The sequence below is a fragment of the Mugil cephalus genome, chromosome 6, assembly GCF_022458985.1.
Source record: "Mugil cephalus isolate CIBA_MC_2020 chromosome 6, CIBA_Mcephalus_1.1, whole genome shotgun sequence".
Lineage (NCBI taxonomy): Eukaryota > Metazoa > Chordata > Actinopteri > Mugiliformes > Mugilidae > Mugil > Mugil cephalus.
In genome coordinates, this window is record NC_061775.1 from 23,634,763 (window position 1) to 23,655,120 (window position 20,358).

General features: G+C 44.6%; 2 protein-coding genes across 4 annotated transcripts in view; one reads left to right on the forward strand and one right to left on the reverse strand.

Annotated features, from left to right (window-relative positions):
- Positions 1-2,619: 2,619 nt before the first annotated feature.
- c6h1orf53 (chromosome 6 C1orf53 homolog) lies at positions 2,620-11,499 on the reverse strand. Its single transcript, XM_047586337.1, has 3 exons — positions 10,782-11,499; positions 7,921-8,022; positions 2,620-5,304 (listed from the first exon to the last, which is right to left on the reverse strand). Exons 1-3 carry the CDS (start codon positions 11,052-11,054, stop codon positions 5,233-5,235), a joined length of 447 nt encoding a protein of 148 aa, XP_047442293.1. The 5' UTR covers positions 11,055-11,499; the 3' UTR covers positions 2,620-5,232.
- Positions 11,500-17,263: 5,764 nt separating this feature from the next.
- dennd1b (DENN/MADD domain containing 1B) overlaps positions 17,264-20,358 on the forward strand; it is a 113,635-nt gene continuing 110,540 nt past the window's right edge. For all 3 annotated transcript variants that reach the window (XM_047586558.1, XM_047586559.1, XM_047586561.1), the window contains exons 1-2: positions 17,264-17,634; positions 18,066-18,130. In XM_047586558.1, the coding sequence (XP_047442514.1) occupies positions 17,606-17,634; positions 18,066-18,130 (94 nt within the window). In that variant the 5' untranslated portion in view covers positions 17,264-17,605. The remainder of the gene's footprint in view (positions 17,635-18,065; positions 18,131-20,358) is intronic.

Sequence of the window (20,358 nt, forward strand, 5' to 3'; positions counted from 1 at the left end):
GAGCCACTCTGCACACATGTGGCCTCATCCTGCAACATCCAATAGAACAAATAAATAAATACAGATGATGAAAAACTGGCAAATATCTAATAATGTCAGGAGTCAATTCTGGGACAGGATTTAGATTTAGTCTGGCTATTAAACAGACACTATTGTATTCATTTAAATAGGAATAATAAACCTAATCTATTGCTAATCCTGTTGTGCTTTGTGGGATTATTATTCACCTGGCGTGCTAAATAATTATTAAACAGTAATGCTAATAAATGAGAGTTTAATGTAGAACACGAGATAAGAGGCTCTTCCGGATTAGAGGGCGTCCTGAACCTCCTGAGCCGCTTGCAGAGGTGGACTGATTTCATTTGACAACAAGTGAATGGAGGACTGTGTGGGGCTGGGAGCAATGGGTGACAATTAATTACACCCCTGCGCTGCCTGCGTAAACGATCACGTGCCATGCTGCTAACAGTCATTTTGCTGTGCTCCTTCAGCCTGGGTTGACATCACAGTGTATCTCATCAATAATGCAGCCACGCTGAGATCCATTTCACTGTGTACCACAACACACGACGCACACGCAGCCTCCTCCGAGCGCGATACCCACACAGGCGGATGCAGCAGCAGCAGCAGCAGCAGCAGCAGCAGCAAACCCGGGACGCCCCGCCTCGCCTTGCCCCGCCTCGCCTCGCCTCGCCTCGCCCGCCTCCCCTCCACGCCTGGCTCCTCTCCGCTGTAGGGCATGGTGGTTAGATTACCACACATCCAGGGTTCATCTGGAGTTATCATTTCTGGGTCACCACGAGTGACACTCGGGTCTCGCAGAGGGAGCTCTCTCCCAAAGCGTGGCCAGATAGGGAGTGAAGGAGAGGCGAGGAGGAGGCGAGGATTCAGAGAGGAGGAGGAGGATGAGGAGGATGAGGAGGAGGAGGAGGAGGAGGAGGGAAGGCTCTCCCAGGATCCGCCGCGGTGCAGGGAACCACAGGCTAAACACTGACAGAATGAAGGAAAAGGGTGGGAGAGGGGGGTTTGAGGAGGAGGAGGAGGAGGAGGAGGAGGAACGGAGGGAGGAGTGAAGCACTGTAAAGCTGTAGTCACATGCATCCCAGTCACATGAGCCAGGGTGGGTGGTGAGAGGATGGGGGAGACAACCTGGAAATATTTACAAACACACGGTGCTCTTTTTCCTTTTCTTTCTTTTTTTTTTTTAAAAAAAAACCCCACATAATTATTAAATTAAATTTCAGAAGGCAAGAGAAGGGACGAAGCACGGCCGCAACAATCTGTAGTGCACGATTAAAATGTGAGACAGAGATTTTTAAGAATCGAAGCCCACGAATAGATTTTGTCCTGTTCGTCATTCACATCCCTATTTTCTCCCTCTTCCTCCCCCCTTCCTCCTCCCCCATTCTGACTCCAACTCCCTGCTTCTCCACTTTCTCTTTTCTGCCTCTTCCAACTCCCCCTCCCTCCCTACCTCTCCCCACCACCACCACCACCACCACCGCCGCTACATCCCCTCCCTCCCTCCCTCCCACCCCTCCTTCCTTCCCACCCCTCCTTCGATCTCCTCCCTGCTCTGCTCTGCTGGAGCTCAAATCACAACCCCGGTCCCTGGCAGATGGAGGATAGGAGAGAGAAGCTCTTAACTAGCCAGCCTGAGCCTCTGCTCTCTGCACACCAACTGCTGCCTGCCTCCCCTCCCTGCCTCCAGAACAGCCACCGCCGTGTACAAACACCCCCCCCACACACACACACACTCATCCCCTCCCCTCCTCCTCCTCCCAGCTCCTCTGGGGACGCGGTATCCTCCTGGGGAATGGTGCGTGTATTAGTCCATATCTGGCCACACTAGAAAGGACATGGAAAACATAATAGATGGATGTTCTTTATCTCTATATAACCTCGTAGGACGGCCCATCTGAGGAGAGACACCGGTTTGGGTTGATGCTCGTAAATGTTACGTTGTCAGGCAGGCTCCCCTCTTTGCTGCGACAATTCACGGTAGACAGAAAGACCAACACAGGTTAGAGGTTAGATAGTGTTAAAGGCTAAAAATAAAAAATAAAATAAAATAAAAAAAATAAGACATGACACCGAGTGGAGACCTCAGATATGTGACTGCATCAATAAACCAGGAGGGAAATACACAGGCCAAAGTTCTCCTCAGGCACTTAGGTGCCTTTGACTGCCCCCTGACTCTCCTTTTATCCGGGCTCATCTGGCGACCGCGACTTGGCCTGGCGTGAGCCTGACCACCAGTTGCGGTCCGAGGGAGAAACTGCTCCACTGTGCTATTTGCAGCCCCTGTCTGTCCAAAGGAATCTGGTGCGCTGACTGTCACTCAGTGGCCGTGTGTGTTTTTTATCACTAATTCTACCACAGGGATGTGGATGTCCATATGACCACTGTGGAGGCTGCTGCCCTGAGGCGAGCTGACATTGTCTGTGTTAGAACGAGCAGACGTTGATGTAGGGGCTGCTCAAATGCTGCTTGAATATCAAGACGAACGCGCACGAAAACCGCATCGTGCACACACACACACACACACACACAAACGAGCCGGGCCGTGCCTGGCCAATTGCTGAGACTGATGTTCCTTTCAGCCATCATACGGCTGACACTCAAGGTTTTTTTTTTTTTTTTTTTTTCTCCCCGCCAACCCTGTGTCAGTTCCTGGCTGGTCTGGCCAACAGTGATGGAGACACTGTAACTGACTGTGGTTGGGGCCATTGGCCGCAGGGCTGCTGCGCCTGTTTCAGATGGGAGTGTGTGTGTGTGTGTGTGTGTGTGTGTGTGTGTGTGTGTGTGAGGTGGGGGTAGGGGGGGCGGCTTGGCCTGTCAACTGGTTGTGACTAGAGCCCGTCTGGTCACAGATCCAAACTGGACAGCTCTCTCTTTCTCTGCGGCTAATGCCACCGTCCTGTAGAAAGGCACACGCTCTATAGCTGCCACTCCGCTCCAGTGCAGCATATGCTACGGCTGAGGGTCAGAGATGTTCAGTCCAAAACGCCTGAAATAAACACCTCACATGTCTCGTCGGCTGCTTGTAACTCGGGGAGCACATCTGCAGTGAGGGAATACCACCGCCAGTGTCTGCTAACAGCGCGCGCGCGGGTGTCGAGCCAAGGAGTAAAACTTCTCAAACGTATTTATCATCACCCCACCGCTTCGTAAAACAGCTAAAAAAAAATCAACCAGTGAACTCCTTCGCAAATTAGATATTAAGGTTACGAATCTGTCAAAATGCATTTAATTGGCTTTAGTTAATTCTAAACAATCTGTCGGATATTTGCAAGCTCCATGGAAGCGCGCGAGACGAGCATTTTAAAGCGCAATTCAAGAAAATGCACAACAAATGGCCCATCACGATTCACTGTTCCGGTGGCAGGAGGAGTAATTTAAGTAAATTTCTGCAGAAATCTGTCGATAGGATTGCTGTGCTGTTTGTGTCTCAGTCACCAACTGCTAGGTTAGAACATGATGAGGAAGGGGGGGGGGGGGTGAAAAAAAAATAAAAAAATAAATCATTTCAAACTGTGCCATCACTGGATTGAGAAGACGTGGAGGGATGAGGCAGACATGAAAGTTGGCCTATTTCATGGTCAGGCTGCGGGACCGCCGAGGCCCTGAATGGCAATGCATCTACTTTAATGTGACAGACAAGTCCCTAGGCAAAACCCGCAGAGCCACGGCAGGCAAGCGGGCCCAGGTACTTGATGAGTGTGACACCTTCACTGTCCCGCTGCAGAAATGTTGCTGCCGCACGCTCCGCTGCCTCGGTTTAGAATAACACCAAATAAATTCGCCTCTCATCCCGCCTGACGACGCGTCCCCACAACCTGTCCTCCCCAGCACTGTTGGGATCATGAATCTCCTTGTAGCCGCTCACAGGGCTTTGCTCCGATCACTAAGCACTTGCCTTTGGGACCCACCTGCCGAGGAAAATTGCGGCCGCGCCGGTAGGCGGCTGCGACAGAATCCCGCGGCAGACACATCCTCTCATCACGACGCTGTTTGCCCAATCAGGCGGAGACAGGCGAGTGTGTGTGGCAGGTTCAGAGCGAGCGCCTGAAGGCATCGCGCTGCCTGCCCACATGCACTCACAAATCAAGTGGCACATCTTTCCTCGACATCTCTTGCACGCACAGGTAGTGCTGTATGAGCGCTTGACCTTACCTAGCGCTATTACTGTGGGCTACAAAGGGCGGTGTTAAGTGCAACCTTTATTCTATATCGGCCCATTAGGAGCCACGGGGTGTTCTGACGGAGTAAGCCTGCCTATGCATCTGCTGAACATGAGCTGATCTATTGCAGTCCTGGGATAAGAGGGCCCAGGAGTTCATTAGGCTGCGGCTCAGGAGAGCAGCCGGCGGGGAGCTGTGCTGTAGCCAAGTGTTGCCAGGAGGCAGAGTTGCAAGTCCAGTGGGAAGAGCTGCTTGTTGATGTCCATGGCATGTTTGCTAACAGCCTGATTCCATCAAGTGGTGTAAAAGCAGCGCAGCCAAGTGTGAGGGCTGACCCATGGCCCCTTCCTATTTTTAACAGCACAGTAGGCTATTTCAGTCAAAGGTAGACAGTTCAGTCGAGCACTTGTGGAGTGTAAATGATGCTAATATTCATGCAGTCGTACGTTTGGGAGAGAAAAAGATAACAAGAGATGCAAAGCAAAAGAGCACAAGACTCCATCTGAGTATCCGCAGTTACTTTCGCTTATATGCCCTTTATCTTGAGGGCGAAGATCTAAAATGCACTCAGTTTTCATCTCCATACTCCCACAACCCTTGTAAATGCATCAGAGGAGCGCAATACTACAAAATATTAAATACTCTTGAAGAGAAATGGAAAAAAAAGGAAAAAAGAAGAAGAAAAAAACGCAGCTCAGGGCTTTTCATTAGACATTTTAGATGAGGCATCTGAAAAATGTAGTAAAACAAAAATGTGATAAAAGACTTTTTTTTACATGAGGGTCTCGCGAACGAATCCTTTCTCCTTCTTTGGCTGTTTTCCTGAGAATTGAAATAATCCTAAGAATAGTTGTGATTCATATGAGGTAGGTGTTGCACAGACACTACCCATATTTCATCATTTATTACACGGCTAAAAAGAAAAAAAAAAAAAAAAAAATGACTCTCAAGTAGTCCAAATAACGACAGGCAGAAGACAGCAAAGTGTGGCGGGTTCCATCCCAAACAGGCATCCAACGTTTTACCTTGGGCCTCGAGTCCGTTAGGTCTATACGTAAAATAGAGAATTAAAGGCTTTCTTCGTGGCGGGGTCCTTCACGTTGACTTGGCCATACGGACACTGGAGGAGAGAATGAAATAAATAAATGGTGTTGAAGGGGCTGCATGTGGAGAAGATCTTTAGTCACACAGAGAACAGCGTGTAACAGAAGAGCAAAGCAAAATAACAGAGCAGAACAGGATCAGGCGGGGCTGGAGCACGCAGGGAGAACAGAACGAGTGGAGACAGAAAGAGACAAGGAAGGGCTGAGACAAGACAGGACTGCATGGGATGGGACAGGATGGGGAGTGGACAAACCAGAACCAGACACACCGGGACAGAAAATAGACGTGAGCGGAGAAAGGCCCCGTTTTCACCAAGTGTCTAATGTGAAGATAAAATCCATCAAGCGTCTGACCTCATTTACACCTGGCATTGAAATGAATTTTGGCTGATGGGGATGGCCGTCAGAACGTGCTCGATCATGCGGAAGTACAACTGTAAATGAACCCAAGACGCTGTGAAGACTGATCAAACCAGCTCCAGAGGAGGTCAGGGGTGCACTTTGACCGCACTGGACACAAAAGCCCTTTATAAATTCACATGTAGAAAATACGCAGTGGTGCACGACTGCATCAAATCACAGAGGTAGGAACATTCGGTAGTTATTGGCTATTCACGAAACACGAAGGAACCTCCCGAGGACGTTACTCAAGATGCTCATCCACGGAGTGAAGACGTGTCCTTTAATTTTTTAATAATAAAAAAAGTATTCTAGTGAAATTTGATAATTTTATTCATAACTAAACCCTTTATGGCGCCAAGAAAATGGTGGCGAGAGGCTGCAAACGTTAATCAAAGATTAATCACAAGAAACTACGTAAAGTACGTACGGAAAACCCCAATGAGACGCGAGCTGAACACTGCATCATGGTCTCAGTCTGATCTCAGAGTGGACACTGGAGACGCGTATTAATACCAGGTGTAGATGGGCCACTAATAGGCCAGTCAAAAAGGTTGATATAAAAAAGCAACAGATCAACGTCTGACCAAATCTTGCAGGATTGCAAGCGAACCCCGTGTATGATTGAAAATCATTTACAGCAGCTCGGTGGTTAGCGCTGACGCCTCCCAGCGAGAAGGTCCGGGCTCGAGTCCATCTCGGGCCTTCCTGGATGGAGTTTGCATGTTCTCCCCGTGTCTTTGTGGGTTTTCTCCAAAGACATGCTCCTTAGGCTAATTGTTGAGCCCTAAATTGACCCTAGGTGTGGTTATTTGTCTCTGTGTTACCCTGCAATAGACTGGCGACCTTGTCCAGGATGGACCCCGTCCCTTGCCGATTGACAGCTGGGATAGACTCCAGCAATCCAGTAGAAGATGAGATGAGATTAAACAAATTAATATTGTAGGTAAAAAAAAAAAAAAAAAGTACAATCACTAAAGCTTGGTTTATACTTCTGCAGTGGATCCATTGTAAGCATTTATACTTGTTAGCTGGTGCTACGGCATTGTTCTCTTAGCATCAAGCTAAGAACAATGGCGAGAGGAAACCTGCTTTTATAGAAATCAATGCAACACAGACCAAGGCGAAGAGAGATGAAGCATTTTGCATGAATTTGGGACCAATCACGGCTGTTGGAGTCTGCGCGTAGCATTTCAGGCTACAACGACGGTTGTGATGCAGAAGCATCAGTGGTTCTCCTGGATTTACGGCTTAGAGGGGGCGGGGTTGGTGCACCCTGAACAGGTCCACCAGTCTATTGCAGGGCACACAGAGAACCATTCACCCTCACAGGGAGAACATGCAACCTTTTGCTGTGACGTATCAGTGCTAACCACCACACCAGTGTCCCGCCCATAAATAAGACAAAAAACTTAGTTTATTTAAGAAAAGATCACGGTATAGACCTGTTCTATGGGCAAATAAAATTAACACGAGTATCACGGGGTGGTGCAACTGCACGGTGCACCCCTAATATAATGATAGGGGATAAATCAGGTTTAAAGCAGCAAGAATTTACAAGATCCAATCCTGATTTGGTCATAGCTTTGTTTGTAACTTTAAATTCTTGAAGCTAAATGTTTGATCGACTGCATTTTTCATGTAAAGTGGACTGTGCATTCTTTGTGTAAATTCTACTTCTACCTCACACTTATTCCTCTTTTATTTTATTTTATTTTATTCTATACTTATGTCTATCTGTTTTTCTCATCTCATGACTCTCGGACAAAATAACTTTCTGCGGGGATCGGTGAAGTGATCTTGAATCTTGTATTGAATGATCATACGTGCCGCCATACTTGGACCAAAACGCCACTTTTCTTGTTTCTGGGCAACATGTGCCAAATTAATCAATGTTTACTTGTTTTTCCATTAAATAACACGTACATGTAGGTACATATAAATAGCTAGATATAAGCTGGGCGTACATTCAGTCACACTAAGACCGTTTTAAACTTGTAACCTTATTAAATCACCAACGACGACAGGTGACAATACACTTGGGAAAAATAGAGCATATATCCAAAGATAATTATTATTGGGAACAGAAAAGATCGGAGGCGTGTGCGGCAGGAGGGAGCAGCATCATAATAGGTCAAAACGCAGAGGATGAGATCAACAGAGAAAACGGGGGAGAAAAAAAGATGAAAAAAACATGGAGGAAGACACAACCTGGTTAAAAACAAAGAGCTCACATGTCTGCACGCGCTGCCACAGCACTTCCCTCTCTGAAGGTGGGCATACTCTGTGAACACCTTATACCCGCTGGAAGGGTCGACGTACATCTGCTTCTTTGCCTGAACATAATGAAGATATCATTATTTAATTAGCGTGACACACAAACACGTATGCTGGTATGTGACCCCCCCTCCCATATACAGTACATGCACACCCACCAAATGCACACGTAAGAATTATACCAAATACGAACATTATATAAATATATATATATGTGTATATATACACGCAGAGACAGATTGCTGTGGGTCAAGCAGAAGAGGGATGGGCGACCTTTGTGCACGGAAACAGATGCAAGACAGACAAATTCTTATGATGTAACTAATTAGTGCCGTTTTGTGTGCAATTGAGCAGGTGAGAATATGCAATGATTAATCAACTGGTAGCCTTGCAATTACTTCCCTTCATGCACAATTTTTAGTCGGAATTATTCCGTTATCTGGTCCAGGCATTCATCTTGCATAGCCACACACAAACACACACACACACACACCTTCTGCAAGTGAAAAACACCGAACTCCTCTGCCATCCCTTAGGAAGTTAGAAAATGTCATCTCTCAGTCTGTTTCAAAATGAGAGCCCACTAGTTGGTGAGCTTTGACAGGCCACAAAGGGAAAAGGGCCCTAGGCCTTTTAGTGACACGGCCTGTCATTTCGCATGGCACCGCGCGGCCACATAGTGAAGCTGGCATAGCTGGGCCCCCTCTGTATTGTCCTTTTCCCACCCAGGCCCTACCGCTCTCCTCAGGTCGCGGCCAAGTTGCCTCAACTTCATCCACACTCAGAAGCACAATATTTACAGCGGATAGGCCTGAAGGCACGCGGGCGACACCTACTCACGACTGTCATCGGCACAGGGCTCACCGGCTCCGTTTGACGGACGAGCGAGTAAGATTTGGCGAATATGATGGGCCTGGCAAGAGCAATTATCATCATTACTGCACGACGCGAAGGGCAGATTTCGATCAGCGTAGGCGTCCTAAGACACGAATTCGCATCAAATTGAAATGTTCCTAAGATATCAAGCAACCACCGGACGCAGACGGCGACTGAGTCGAGCTCAAACAGGGGTTTTAATCGCAAATACCACTCAGAAAACGCTTCGTGTTGTAGTCCTGGCTGTAGGAGTGGGAAACCGAGCCAGAAATCATCAAGCGTTTTATTCCTCTTTTAGTGAATAAAATTACAGTTTGCCGAGTGCTCAACAGGGAACGCAGCCCCGAGGACAGTCGGCCTCTGGAGACGCATCACAGCTGGCTTATTATCATACTATGGCTGGTACAGTACCAGCTTTAATAAATGATGTTGGTACTGGTCCAGTGTTATTTGTACTGATTTGGGCTGCAGCAGATTTGACATTTGGATTTCTTTTAATTGCGACATTAAATGCGACAACACTAATTAAGTAGGTTTAGTGTGTCTGACCCAATGATCATGTTTTGTACAAATATCCTCCCAAAAAAATGGAGACATGGCCGATATATGGGTGAAGAAATGAGTGAAATTACTTGAGGATGTTATTCACGTGGCTCAGTTCTAATCGGTATCAGTCAACTATTGTGATACATGTTTATCACACCTTGTCTCATTTAATTTCCAAAGAATTATCCTCTTATTTTTTTTATTTTTTTGCTGGTGAGGCAGACAGATTGGCTCTCTTCACTGTATCGTGAATTTAAATTTTACCAACAAAAGCTACGATCATGTAACATTTGCTCAGTGAGGGATTAAGGTGATGCCATAACTGGAAACTGTTTTCTATGAAACGATGTTTGAAAGCTTCAAATTTAAGAAAATTTTGAAACCTGAAACCAAAGGCTTAAACACGGTGGTTCAGTTGTGAAGAAGGAAAACTTTATTGATTTTAAAAACAATATCCAAACTTTCCAAAGCATTATAGTTTCAGACTACAATCTTTTTTATTTTTGTCTTATTTTAGGCTTTTAACGCTGCAACGACTCTGTTATTGGCTGCAGACTGGAGACGTAGGAGGCGGTGGTGGAGAGGAGGACACTAAACTGGATTAACCCCAACCTTCCTCTCCACAACGCACAGTGGACAGACAGAGGAGCACATTCGTTGTCTCAAGGAACGCGACAGGAAATCTTTCCTGCCACGAGCCATAAATCTATACAACTCCTCATAGGTGTGTGGCAGATGACCCTGAACTTATTGTTTCATTTATTTTCTAACATCCAATCATTTGATTTTTCTGTAAGTATATATTTTTTAAATATATTTCTCTCTTATTGTTATTCATCTATAAAAAATAATAACTTAAATATAGGTAAAAATGTAGCTTTTATATTATTTTAGAAAGTAGGTTTTATATTATTTTAATTACTTTAATTAGTGTTGTTAGGGAAACTTATTGTATGGTCTTAACTGCTGTGCATATGATGACAGTACATCTATCTATCTATCTATCTATCTATCTATCTAGATTCAGCTTCAGAAAACTATTTGTCCCTAGATGCCACTTTAAGGCAGATGTGAGCAGCATAACGTGCAAAAATAAGACACTTTTAAAGAAATAGAAAATAGACAAACCATACAAAAACTATAGCCTACCGTAAATGTTTCCAAACTATCTATCCATGGAATAATGTCATGATCCTCAAACCATACGTCAACTGTTTTAATAACAGTTTTAATAACAGTGTGATCATCAGTTTGTGAACTTGAGTAATGCTAATGAATTCAATCCAAAACCCACAACCAGCAGGAAACATGTGGCGCTCATTCATCTCTCCGGGTCTGATTGGACAACATGACACGGTTTGTCTGTGAAGTCTTTGCAGTGAGTGACGCATCTCACCTCGCATGCCTCTCTGTGCTTTCTGTGGATGTCCATCTCCTCCTGTGTCAGCTGTGCAGCAGCGTGGCCGGCCCCCGTCACGGTGGATCTGGGCCCCGCCGCCGCCGCCGCCGCCGCACTCCCGCCCGCACTGATCTGCGACTTCCCTCCGCTCCTCCGGCTTTCTTCCGAGGGCCTCGGCACAGACATGGCTACGAGTCGTTTATTAAAGCGGGTGTGGAGGAGGACCAGTCTGCTGACAAATGCTTTGCTCGGGTATTTGTGGTGCAGCATGCTCCCGCGAAGCTTCTGCGGCAGCGTTGGGCCAGTGGACGGTGACAGAAAAGGACTTGGACACTGTTTTTATGACTTCTGAGGAAACTCCTTTACACTTGTCAAAGATCGTCTGTGCGGCATGTTCACTATCCTGCCACCGGCCGTCTCCTCTCAGTTTTGCGTGGACTGAAATCATGTGATCTACTTCCTTTACTTCCTTATTTGCGTCACATTGGACACATGTGACCACTTCTTCATTGGCTCACACAGCGCCTCTGCTGGCGGAAAGCTGTTACTGCAAGGTCATTTTTCTAGTTTTGAAGTCTCATCGAAGTACTTTATTACTTTTTAAGTCTCATCTAAGTACTTAAGTTGTGTCGAAGTCTCATCTAAATACTTTACTAGTTTTGAAGTCTCATCTAAATACTTTAGTAGTTTTGAAGTCTCATCTAAGTACTTCATTAATTTTGAAGTCTCATTTAAGTACTTTAGTACTTTTGAAGTCTCATATAAATACTTTACTAGTTTTGAAGTCTCATCTAAGTACTACACTCTTAATTATTTTGTATTAACGTTTGCGGCACCTTTTCAGCATTCAACCTTTCCAAATTTAGTTTCCGACTTGCAAAACTTTTACTTTACCAGACACTCATTTGGTTTATTCATTTTTTATGCACTTTCAAATCATGGCATCTCCTTAGTCCCATAGCATACTGGTAAAAGATTCCCAAAAGCATAAAAAGATGGCAAAATATAAACAAGCGATGCACACTTAAAGGCCAGCTGTGGACCGGTGGTTAGAGAAGTGAACTTTTGACTGTTGCAGTCCGTCTACATCCACGGCTGATTTGTCCTTGAGCAAGGCTCTCGGCTGCTCACTGCTTCCCAGTGTGGTTCGTGCACACATTTATGGATAAATGCAGAGGTGTTACAGGCTGAATAAAGCTGTTTTATTTTTTTATTTTTTATTTTTTAGAACAGTAGAATTCATGAGATGAAAAGAGTTTTCTACCCCCCAATTAAGTAAAAGCACCAAATGCAGCCATGTAAACATTCTCCATAACATGATTAATTCTTCATAAGACCAGATGTACTGAAATATAGTTTAAGTATTAAACTAAAAGTATTGATTTGTTTCCTTTGACTGATGCATTATTTCATATGAGCTTATTATAATCTTACTCTGAAGCATAGATGCACGCAGCACGTCACTGCTGTAGCTGCTGGAGGTGGAACAACTTTATTTTCATTTTTATTTACGCGAATAGGAGATTATTAATGGGAAAACAAAAGAAGAAAACAGGTTGTGGTTGTGTTTTCAGTTTTTTCTTTAATGTTAAACTTTCAATAAGATATTTAACCATCTGAATATTTATTAAAAATGAAACCAGGTGACAAGTTAAGAGGGAAAATTCACACTTGGTGACGGTGTGAGGAACTTACGGCACGATGTTAAAGATCAATCAAGATCATTTCAAATGTTTGTATCTATTGTGTAAAAGATATAGTGGAACATAAAGTGCAGGTATAAAGAACATAAAATGGAAACATTCAAGTAAAATGCCACAAAATTGTATTGAATTACCTGAGTAAATACTCATCAAAACAATAAATTTAAAGGCGAGAGCCCCCAGATCTTTCTATTATAGTGCTGCTGTATTTCACAGACTGAGAACTTTATAACACGTGACATTTTCTCAACCCCTTCTCGTTCCGTAAAGGTGTTACAGGAGGCAGGTAAACATCCGCAACCTGGAGTCACCTTCTCTCGCCTCCTCTCCTCGACTGCAAACACATCCTCCCCGTAACGTTAGCACAAGTAGCGCGTTGACTTGGACCGTGGAAGGTTGATGAGTGGACATTAATGAGTCCTCTCAAGGTCACCCACTGCTTTAAGCCACCGCTGATGATGCGTCTACTCAAGAATTACGGGTAATGGAACCTGACAAGTGTCTTTTGACTGACATTGGGGGGTCAATTCACCCTCAGACAAATTACACACCACTGGTAAAAAAATATATATGCATGCATATTATTAGAATGGGAGACATTAAGAAAACACATGATGCATTTTGTTTTTGCAGCCCTCATGATCACCCTGTACTGCAAAAATAAATAATTAAATAAATAAAACTTTCTGATTAATGTAAGATAAAACAGTTTTCTAAATTTCAATAGGCTCGAGATTCAATGAACGCTCTTGTGTTACGTTGCTGTGGGCTGCGTTTACTCTCAGCTGCATTTACCCAACATGAACCCCGGTTGTGTGTTTTCTTTCGACTGGTATTTCAGTCCTAAGGTAGGTAAAATGTTTGAAGCCACTCTGTAGAATATTTTAAGGGCCTCTAAGGAACGATGGGAGACAGTGTTGCATTCCTTAGTGATAAGTTCTTTTATATGAATATGATCCCCACAATATCAAATGTATGCATCTCCTTGTGTGTGTCGGATTATTGTTGTTGTCGTTTTTATTGTCCTACGTTAAGGAAAAAGTCCTTCCATTATCATTTCACAGGGACGCCTGAAACAGCATGCCCCAGTCTGCTGCCACTTAATTACCTTCCAGTCAGCCTGGAGAAATTTGGCTGTGATCCAGAACTTCTCTCTGGAGGTGTCTAGAGAACTACGCCTGAGCCATTGCTTTCAATTTGCCGAGGGACGCACAACGCTTAAACAAGAGACTCAGCGCATGTTACCCACCCTCAAACGGAGCTGTGACGCATATCCGCGATTTTTGCCCGGTCATATCAAGCCAGTGTATTCATAAAGACAAACACGTCCCTCAAGATGGAAACAAGAGCGGTGGATTATTAATTTACTGTGTGACCAGTGACGGACTCATAGTGTGTTTTCTCTTTAAGAGACCGGTGACTCAGCTGATTTAGGGGCAATGCATTGAATGCACGAGTCTGCATTCAATACATAAGTGTCTCACAGACATTTATTTTGGCCATTTGAAAGCTTACATAACTTAATTATGCACAGCATTTCTTTTAACGCTTTCATGCTTGGACTGATTGTGTTTAGCACGGTTACTGTACGTAGCATATGGACATGACAGTCAGGTACTGTGCTCCACAGTTGGATCTGTTGGCTGCGGAGCAGATCTTCTGTTGGGGGTAAAGGGCCTCTTAAGCGGCAGTAATGAGCACCACAGTTTTTGCTTCTTAAACCAGTAAAACGCCCTCCTACACCAAGTGAAGTACAACTTAGGACATTGTGACTGATTTAAATAGATATTACTACGTTGTGAATGTATTTTTATGGTCCATATTTTGTAACTTTTGAGTGGGGTTTAACCTCTTATTGCCACAAATTTGCTGTTCGACTCAAACGAACCTGCTGTTGTCTGCACACTGTGAACTGTGTGTTCCCTGTCACCTCCTAGTGCACACAGCAGACCAGACATGGCAGCTCCTCTATACGCTGAGAGAACCCGGAGAATAAGAGCACATGACGGTTTTCAATGTGTCTATCCGTGGTGCAGTTAGGAAGAGAAAGTGCAAGAATTTGCAAAACTGATTACCTGATATCGTTCTCTAATGGTGCTAATTCCCTTTGCCATAAATGCCATTTCCTTATTGTCCATATTAAACTAACTCTCAATGCATTTGCTTTCTTTGCCGTTGAGCATTGCGCTGATTTCATGATATTGCAACATATCTTTATAATTACCACTCTCTCCAAAAAGTGAACAACTTGACACCATGACCATGATGACTGAGAACCTTCACAGGCTGTTTTCAGTCTTGTGTATGGAAAACCAAACGCCTGCGATCATTTTCAATCAACATTCTACGCTGACATCTGCACGAGTGACGCGAAAAGCTTTGCCGGCGTGTGCGAAAGCCGACGGAGAATTATCCCTCCAGCTCCGCCGAGCGTTTTAGTGTCTTTCAGCTAATTGTTTTGGTTTTTGTGGTTCACAAATATTCTCTTCGGGTTTACGCGCTCCCGTGTCCATATGTAGGAAGCAGCTGTTAAACTCACAGTGCAGTCTGTGCTCGGCAGAAAGAGGCAGAGATAGTTACAGGCTCAAAATACTTGCAAGAAAAATGAGGGGGAAATGTGCAATTGTATACATTTGTTTCTCTTTACTAAATATAATAAATGCATCATCTTATGAAAAAATTCAGAACAGCATTCATTTTAATGCACTCTAGTGTGTTTGAACGTCATTTATTTGAATTAGGAGTTGTAACCTGTGAGATTTCATGGAAATCCTGTTGCTGCTTCTGTTGCTCACTTGCCAGTTTATTAGGTACATTAGTGAAAACAAAATGTATGCTAATATAACAGTCCCACTCCATCGCTTCACCACTGATTTAATGATCAGTTTGTGATGAAACAGCATAGGAAAGGTGGTAACTGAACAGTACGAGTGTTGTTAAATCGCTTTGACTTAAGCACAAATGTGTTTGAGTTATTTAGCCTAAACCCCAGACTAAAAACGAAAGTAACCGAGCAGTGATGCAGCAGATTACAATCTAGCAGTACTGCAAACTGCAGTCTTTACGATGAAAGATTAGATAGATTGATAATTTATTTAACCCCTCATGAAGCTTTAGTGGAGGACTGTTGTATAGAATGCATTTCATTTCACTGACAATAAGCTTTGTATTTTATTTTATAAGGCTGCATAATATGGGTTATTTAATTATAGACAAATAAGTTTTATTAGTCACATGCACAGTTATGCATAGTACAATGCACAGTGAAATGTATTTTTGCACCAGCAGCCAGTGGTAAAAATGACGACCATCTTCTTACTGAATATTTGCAATTTTTTTTTTTTGGTTGGTTGTTGTAGTAAAAGCAATATTAAAGAAATAAAATGAGAAGAGCTGGCAAACACAGTGGAGCATTCAGCACCATAAGACCCACAGATTTCCTTCAGGAGCTGCTATCGTGCTATCATGTATTTATAAGGTGATAATGCGTTGCCGTATGATGCGTTCGAGGGTCGTTGGGATTCAATCAGTGCATGTTTTTGGAAGCACTCGTGTAACCACGATGGTCCTTGGGAGCCCCCTGCTTAAGGCTACTAATATAACCCAGCCTCTCAGGTAGACTCCATCAGAAGTGTGGATCACGTGGCTGAGGTCTGCTGAGCTCACCGTCTCTTACTCATCTTTTTAAGTCAGGGGTGTCAAACTCATTTTAGCTTAGGGGCCACATTCAGCCCAATTTGATCTCTACGGGGCCTGCAACACAATAGCGTATTAACCTATAAAACTCAAAATGTTTCCCTTGTTTCAGTGCAAAAAAGAAATCACATTATGAAAAGCTTGAGCCTATCCCAGCTGTCACTGGGCGAGATGAGGACGGGGTCCAGTCTATCACAGGGCTAACACAGGAAGACACAACCATTCACGCTCGGCCAATTTTTCAATGAACTTAACACGCATGCCTTTGGATGGCGGGAAGAAGCCGGAGAACCAGAAGAGAACCCATGCAGACACAGGGAGAACATACAAACTCCACACAGAAAGGCCCCAGTCAGCCCGGGGATTCAAACCCAGAACTTTCTAACTGTGAGGAATCAGTCCTAATTATGAAAGTGTTTACTTAACTCACTTACAAAACTGAAACAAACAAACAAACAAACACTATTACAAAGATGTAATGAACAATCGGACATTTGTTTAGAAAAAGAAGTGCAATTCTGTATAGTTCTCATGTCTCAGTGTAACAAGGGTTGTATAAAATTACACAAAATCTTTTTTTTTTTTCATTCACATACCTGGTGATTGTAAGCTACTCCTTTTTAATTAGTCTGTGCTCACTACCTTCCTTTTTTGAGGGATCTCCCTCTTGCCTTTGTGATCTGTGCAGTTTTTCCTTGTTCCATGCTCTTTTAGATAGATAGATAGATAGATAGATAGATAGATAGATAGATAGATAGATAGATAGTTTTTTTTTTTATTTTATTCATCTCTATGAGAAATTCACCCATTAAAGGGGATCATTTATTGTTTTTGTTTCACCTTTGTCGTCAGAAAATAAAGAGCAGGGGTATTATTATTATTATTCATATAATAAAAAAATAATAATAAAAAAAAACACAAAGCAAAAGATTTACACCGGTTACATGAACAGATTCATCCCGTGGGGCCAGATTTAGACCCTCTGGCGCGGCCGCTTTCGGCCCGCGGGCCGCATGTTTGACACCTGTGTTTTAAGTGGAGGCCGAGGTGCCCATCTGACGCGCTGACGTCACCAAATCTTTGACAGCACTTCCTGGTGTGGCGTGTTTGTTGTGGGAAATAGACGCGGCGGTGGTGCTGCTGTGCTGTGCTGTGCTGAGCCGTGCTGAGCCGAGCCGAGCCGAGCCGAGCCAAGCCGGGCCACATAGACTGCGGGAAGGACAGGCACGGACTGCGGCGCGACCCCGTCTACCCACCTCCAAGCATGCGGCCGCGGCGGCTCTCCACCGGCGTCCGATGAGGCTGGAGACGCGACGGCTGAGCCCGAGGACGGACGAGGGGGAAATTATCCTCAGAGCAGAGCAGAGCAGAGCCGAGCCGAGCCGAGCCACCCGCGATGGTGTAGCCAAAAAAAAATAAAAAATGAATAAAGCCATGGACAGCAGAATAAAGTAAGACCTCTTGAGTTTTTTTTGTGTTTACCCCTCTCTGTCTCCCGAAGCATCGAGCTAATGGCTAACGTTACGCGTCACGTTTAGAACTCGGGAGCTGTGAAATGTGAAGGAATGTTTGCCGTAATTTGAGCTCATCTCCAGCAGTGGCTTTAACGGCCAAGGCCGAGCTGGCCTCGGATGCATGTGGGTCAGTCAGGTTCACCGCCGGCGAGCCAAGCGGGCAGCCCTGAATAGGTGACATGCGGGGGACGCAGCCGTGTGCGTAAAAGCAGCGGATAGAGAGCAAACGCGGACGGCGTCTAATGGACTGTGCGCTAATGCCGAGCGCACACTTGTTGCCACTGACTGTTGCTGCGTGTGTCACAACACCTGCAGCGTGTTTTTTTTCTCTCTCTCCACCGTGTAAACAGCGTTTCATTGTTTTCCAGGGAGAATCCAGAGAGAACGTTTGATCTGGTTGTGCAGGTGTCATGTCCCACGTCTGAGAATGAGGGTAGGTGACAAATCTCATTGTTTACAGTCATAATCTCTCTCAGTCTGGTGTGCACAAATTAACCTTTGAAGCTTAATCAGTAGAGCGCCACTTCCATAATCTATTTTGTAGGCTGTCACTACACTGTTAAGTTACTTTGGATGCATTGCCACCACATCCACCACTATCATCATATTATTAGCTTTAATATTAGAATCTGCAAGATACCAAATTAGCATTGTGCATTGTTATTTTTCCTCTCCTTTGTGCATTTATTCATTTATTCTTTCTTTGCATACTTATGCTTTCTTACAGACTCATTACACCCACACAACACGGCGCAACCTCGCACACACCACGCATGGCCTCTATTATTCAGCCCCATGCTCCCTTTAATCATTTGTGGTCAATAAAAAAAGAAAATGACACCTTACACGTTGATCTCAGTGCACTTTAAATAGGGCATATGTGCAGCAAAAAAGAAACTGTACAGAAGAACAACGAAGGGGGGTATTTACACATGACGTGGATTAAACTGTATCTGTATCTGTGCACGTAACAAATTTACATCTATAATTGTGCATTTACTGGAAGTGTATATATATATATATATATATATACACACACACACACATTTGCAAAAAACGTGTTTGTGCATTTGCAATAAGTAAACAAGACCAGGACAGTGCGATCACACTGGTTAGTGCTAAATAATTGAAAAACTTTTAAGAGAAGACCAGAGTTGACTGGTTCAGGCTCTCGGTAAAAGCATGCGCGCCGCCCTTTTTGTCTCGTGTATGAAACTTTTAATGTATTTTGAAGACGTCATTTTGAGCTGTAGGAAACTGTAGGAAAGGTGTTTTTCTCGTGTCATGACATTTACTAAACTGGGCAATAAACTCACGAAACGAGGAAGTAGTTGGCAGATTCTTTGATAACGAGCGCACGACGAGCAGCGCAGAAGTGAACTGGTTCAGTCGGTCGTAACGCCCGTGGTGCCCTGCGTCTGAAGTGAATGGAATTTAATTTTAGTGTCTTTAATGATTGTTTTATTGCCGGACAAAGTGTCACATTTGAAAGTGGCGTATGTTTTCTCACGTTTTATGTATTTATTAGTTAGTAGAAGTATAAAAAAATATGAAAATAAGCACCGGTTGGTGTCCAGACGTGCTTTCCTGATAAAGATATGTATGTGTGTCTTTGCATGCTCGACTGTTTTTCCCATGTTGGTAATTACGGTGTCTGTGAGTCTGCACAGTGAGGATGCCATGTGAGGTCGGTAGCAGTTGGCGAGTGCACTTTCACACAGAAGTCGGCCACAGACTCTGCGTCCAGCGCTGCACAGTGAGAGTAATTGTTGTGGCCGCGGTGCCATTACGTGAGTTCCCTCCGTCAGGCTCCTAAGGACGAGAGAAGGTCAGCGGCGAGTTTAACTGTGAAAATGCACGTTAGCCGTTAGCTGCTTTAACACCTCGCGCCTGTGCGTTAGTTCGGGGTGTCTGACAGATTCGCCTGGCCGTTTTGGTCCACCATTGTGGACATTTTTCTTGCAGCCGTGACCCCCTCAAAGGTTGTTTTAGAAAGCTCGCGCTTGGGTCAGCAAGTTGCTTTAATTGTTCCGCTGTTTGCAGTGGTCAAACATTCCAGCGGCGGTGGCCAGGACTGGCCCGGGGAAATGACTGCGGTCAGCGAAGAACAACACCACAGTTCACCTTCTTATGAATATGAGAAATAATGTAATCCATATTTCACGTCAATATCCAGCGTCGCCCGTAAGTCAAATATCATGTGAAAACATTTTCGCTGCACATTACGCCAGCTGTCTTATTCTGCCCGCGCGGCGTTGACTTTAAAGAGGTGTTATTGGACGGTTCACTTGTGCAGCTGCTGAGCTGACCAGAGCGCGCTGAACGTTGTCCTTGGATGCAGCTTTCATATTGGATTTTGAACCGAACTCGTAAACCGCCGGCCTGCGCTGTAATAACCGACTTCCTTTCACGTATGATCTGGGGTCAGGCTCATATCCGGACTCCCGCTCCCTGGAGCAAAGCTGCGGAGCAGCGTTCGAACACCTCGGGTCAGACGGAACGTACACACACTCTGCTCCGTGATTTGAGCGACGCCGTTTCTCTGCTTCAAACTTATTTTAAGAACGTCCCAATTGAGGAAGTCGCTCTGATGCAGATGCGTACTCTCTGCCAGGAGGGGTTTATGCTTGCGGTGGATTGTTTTTTTAAAAGAGGCAGTTT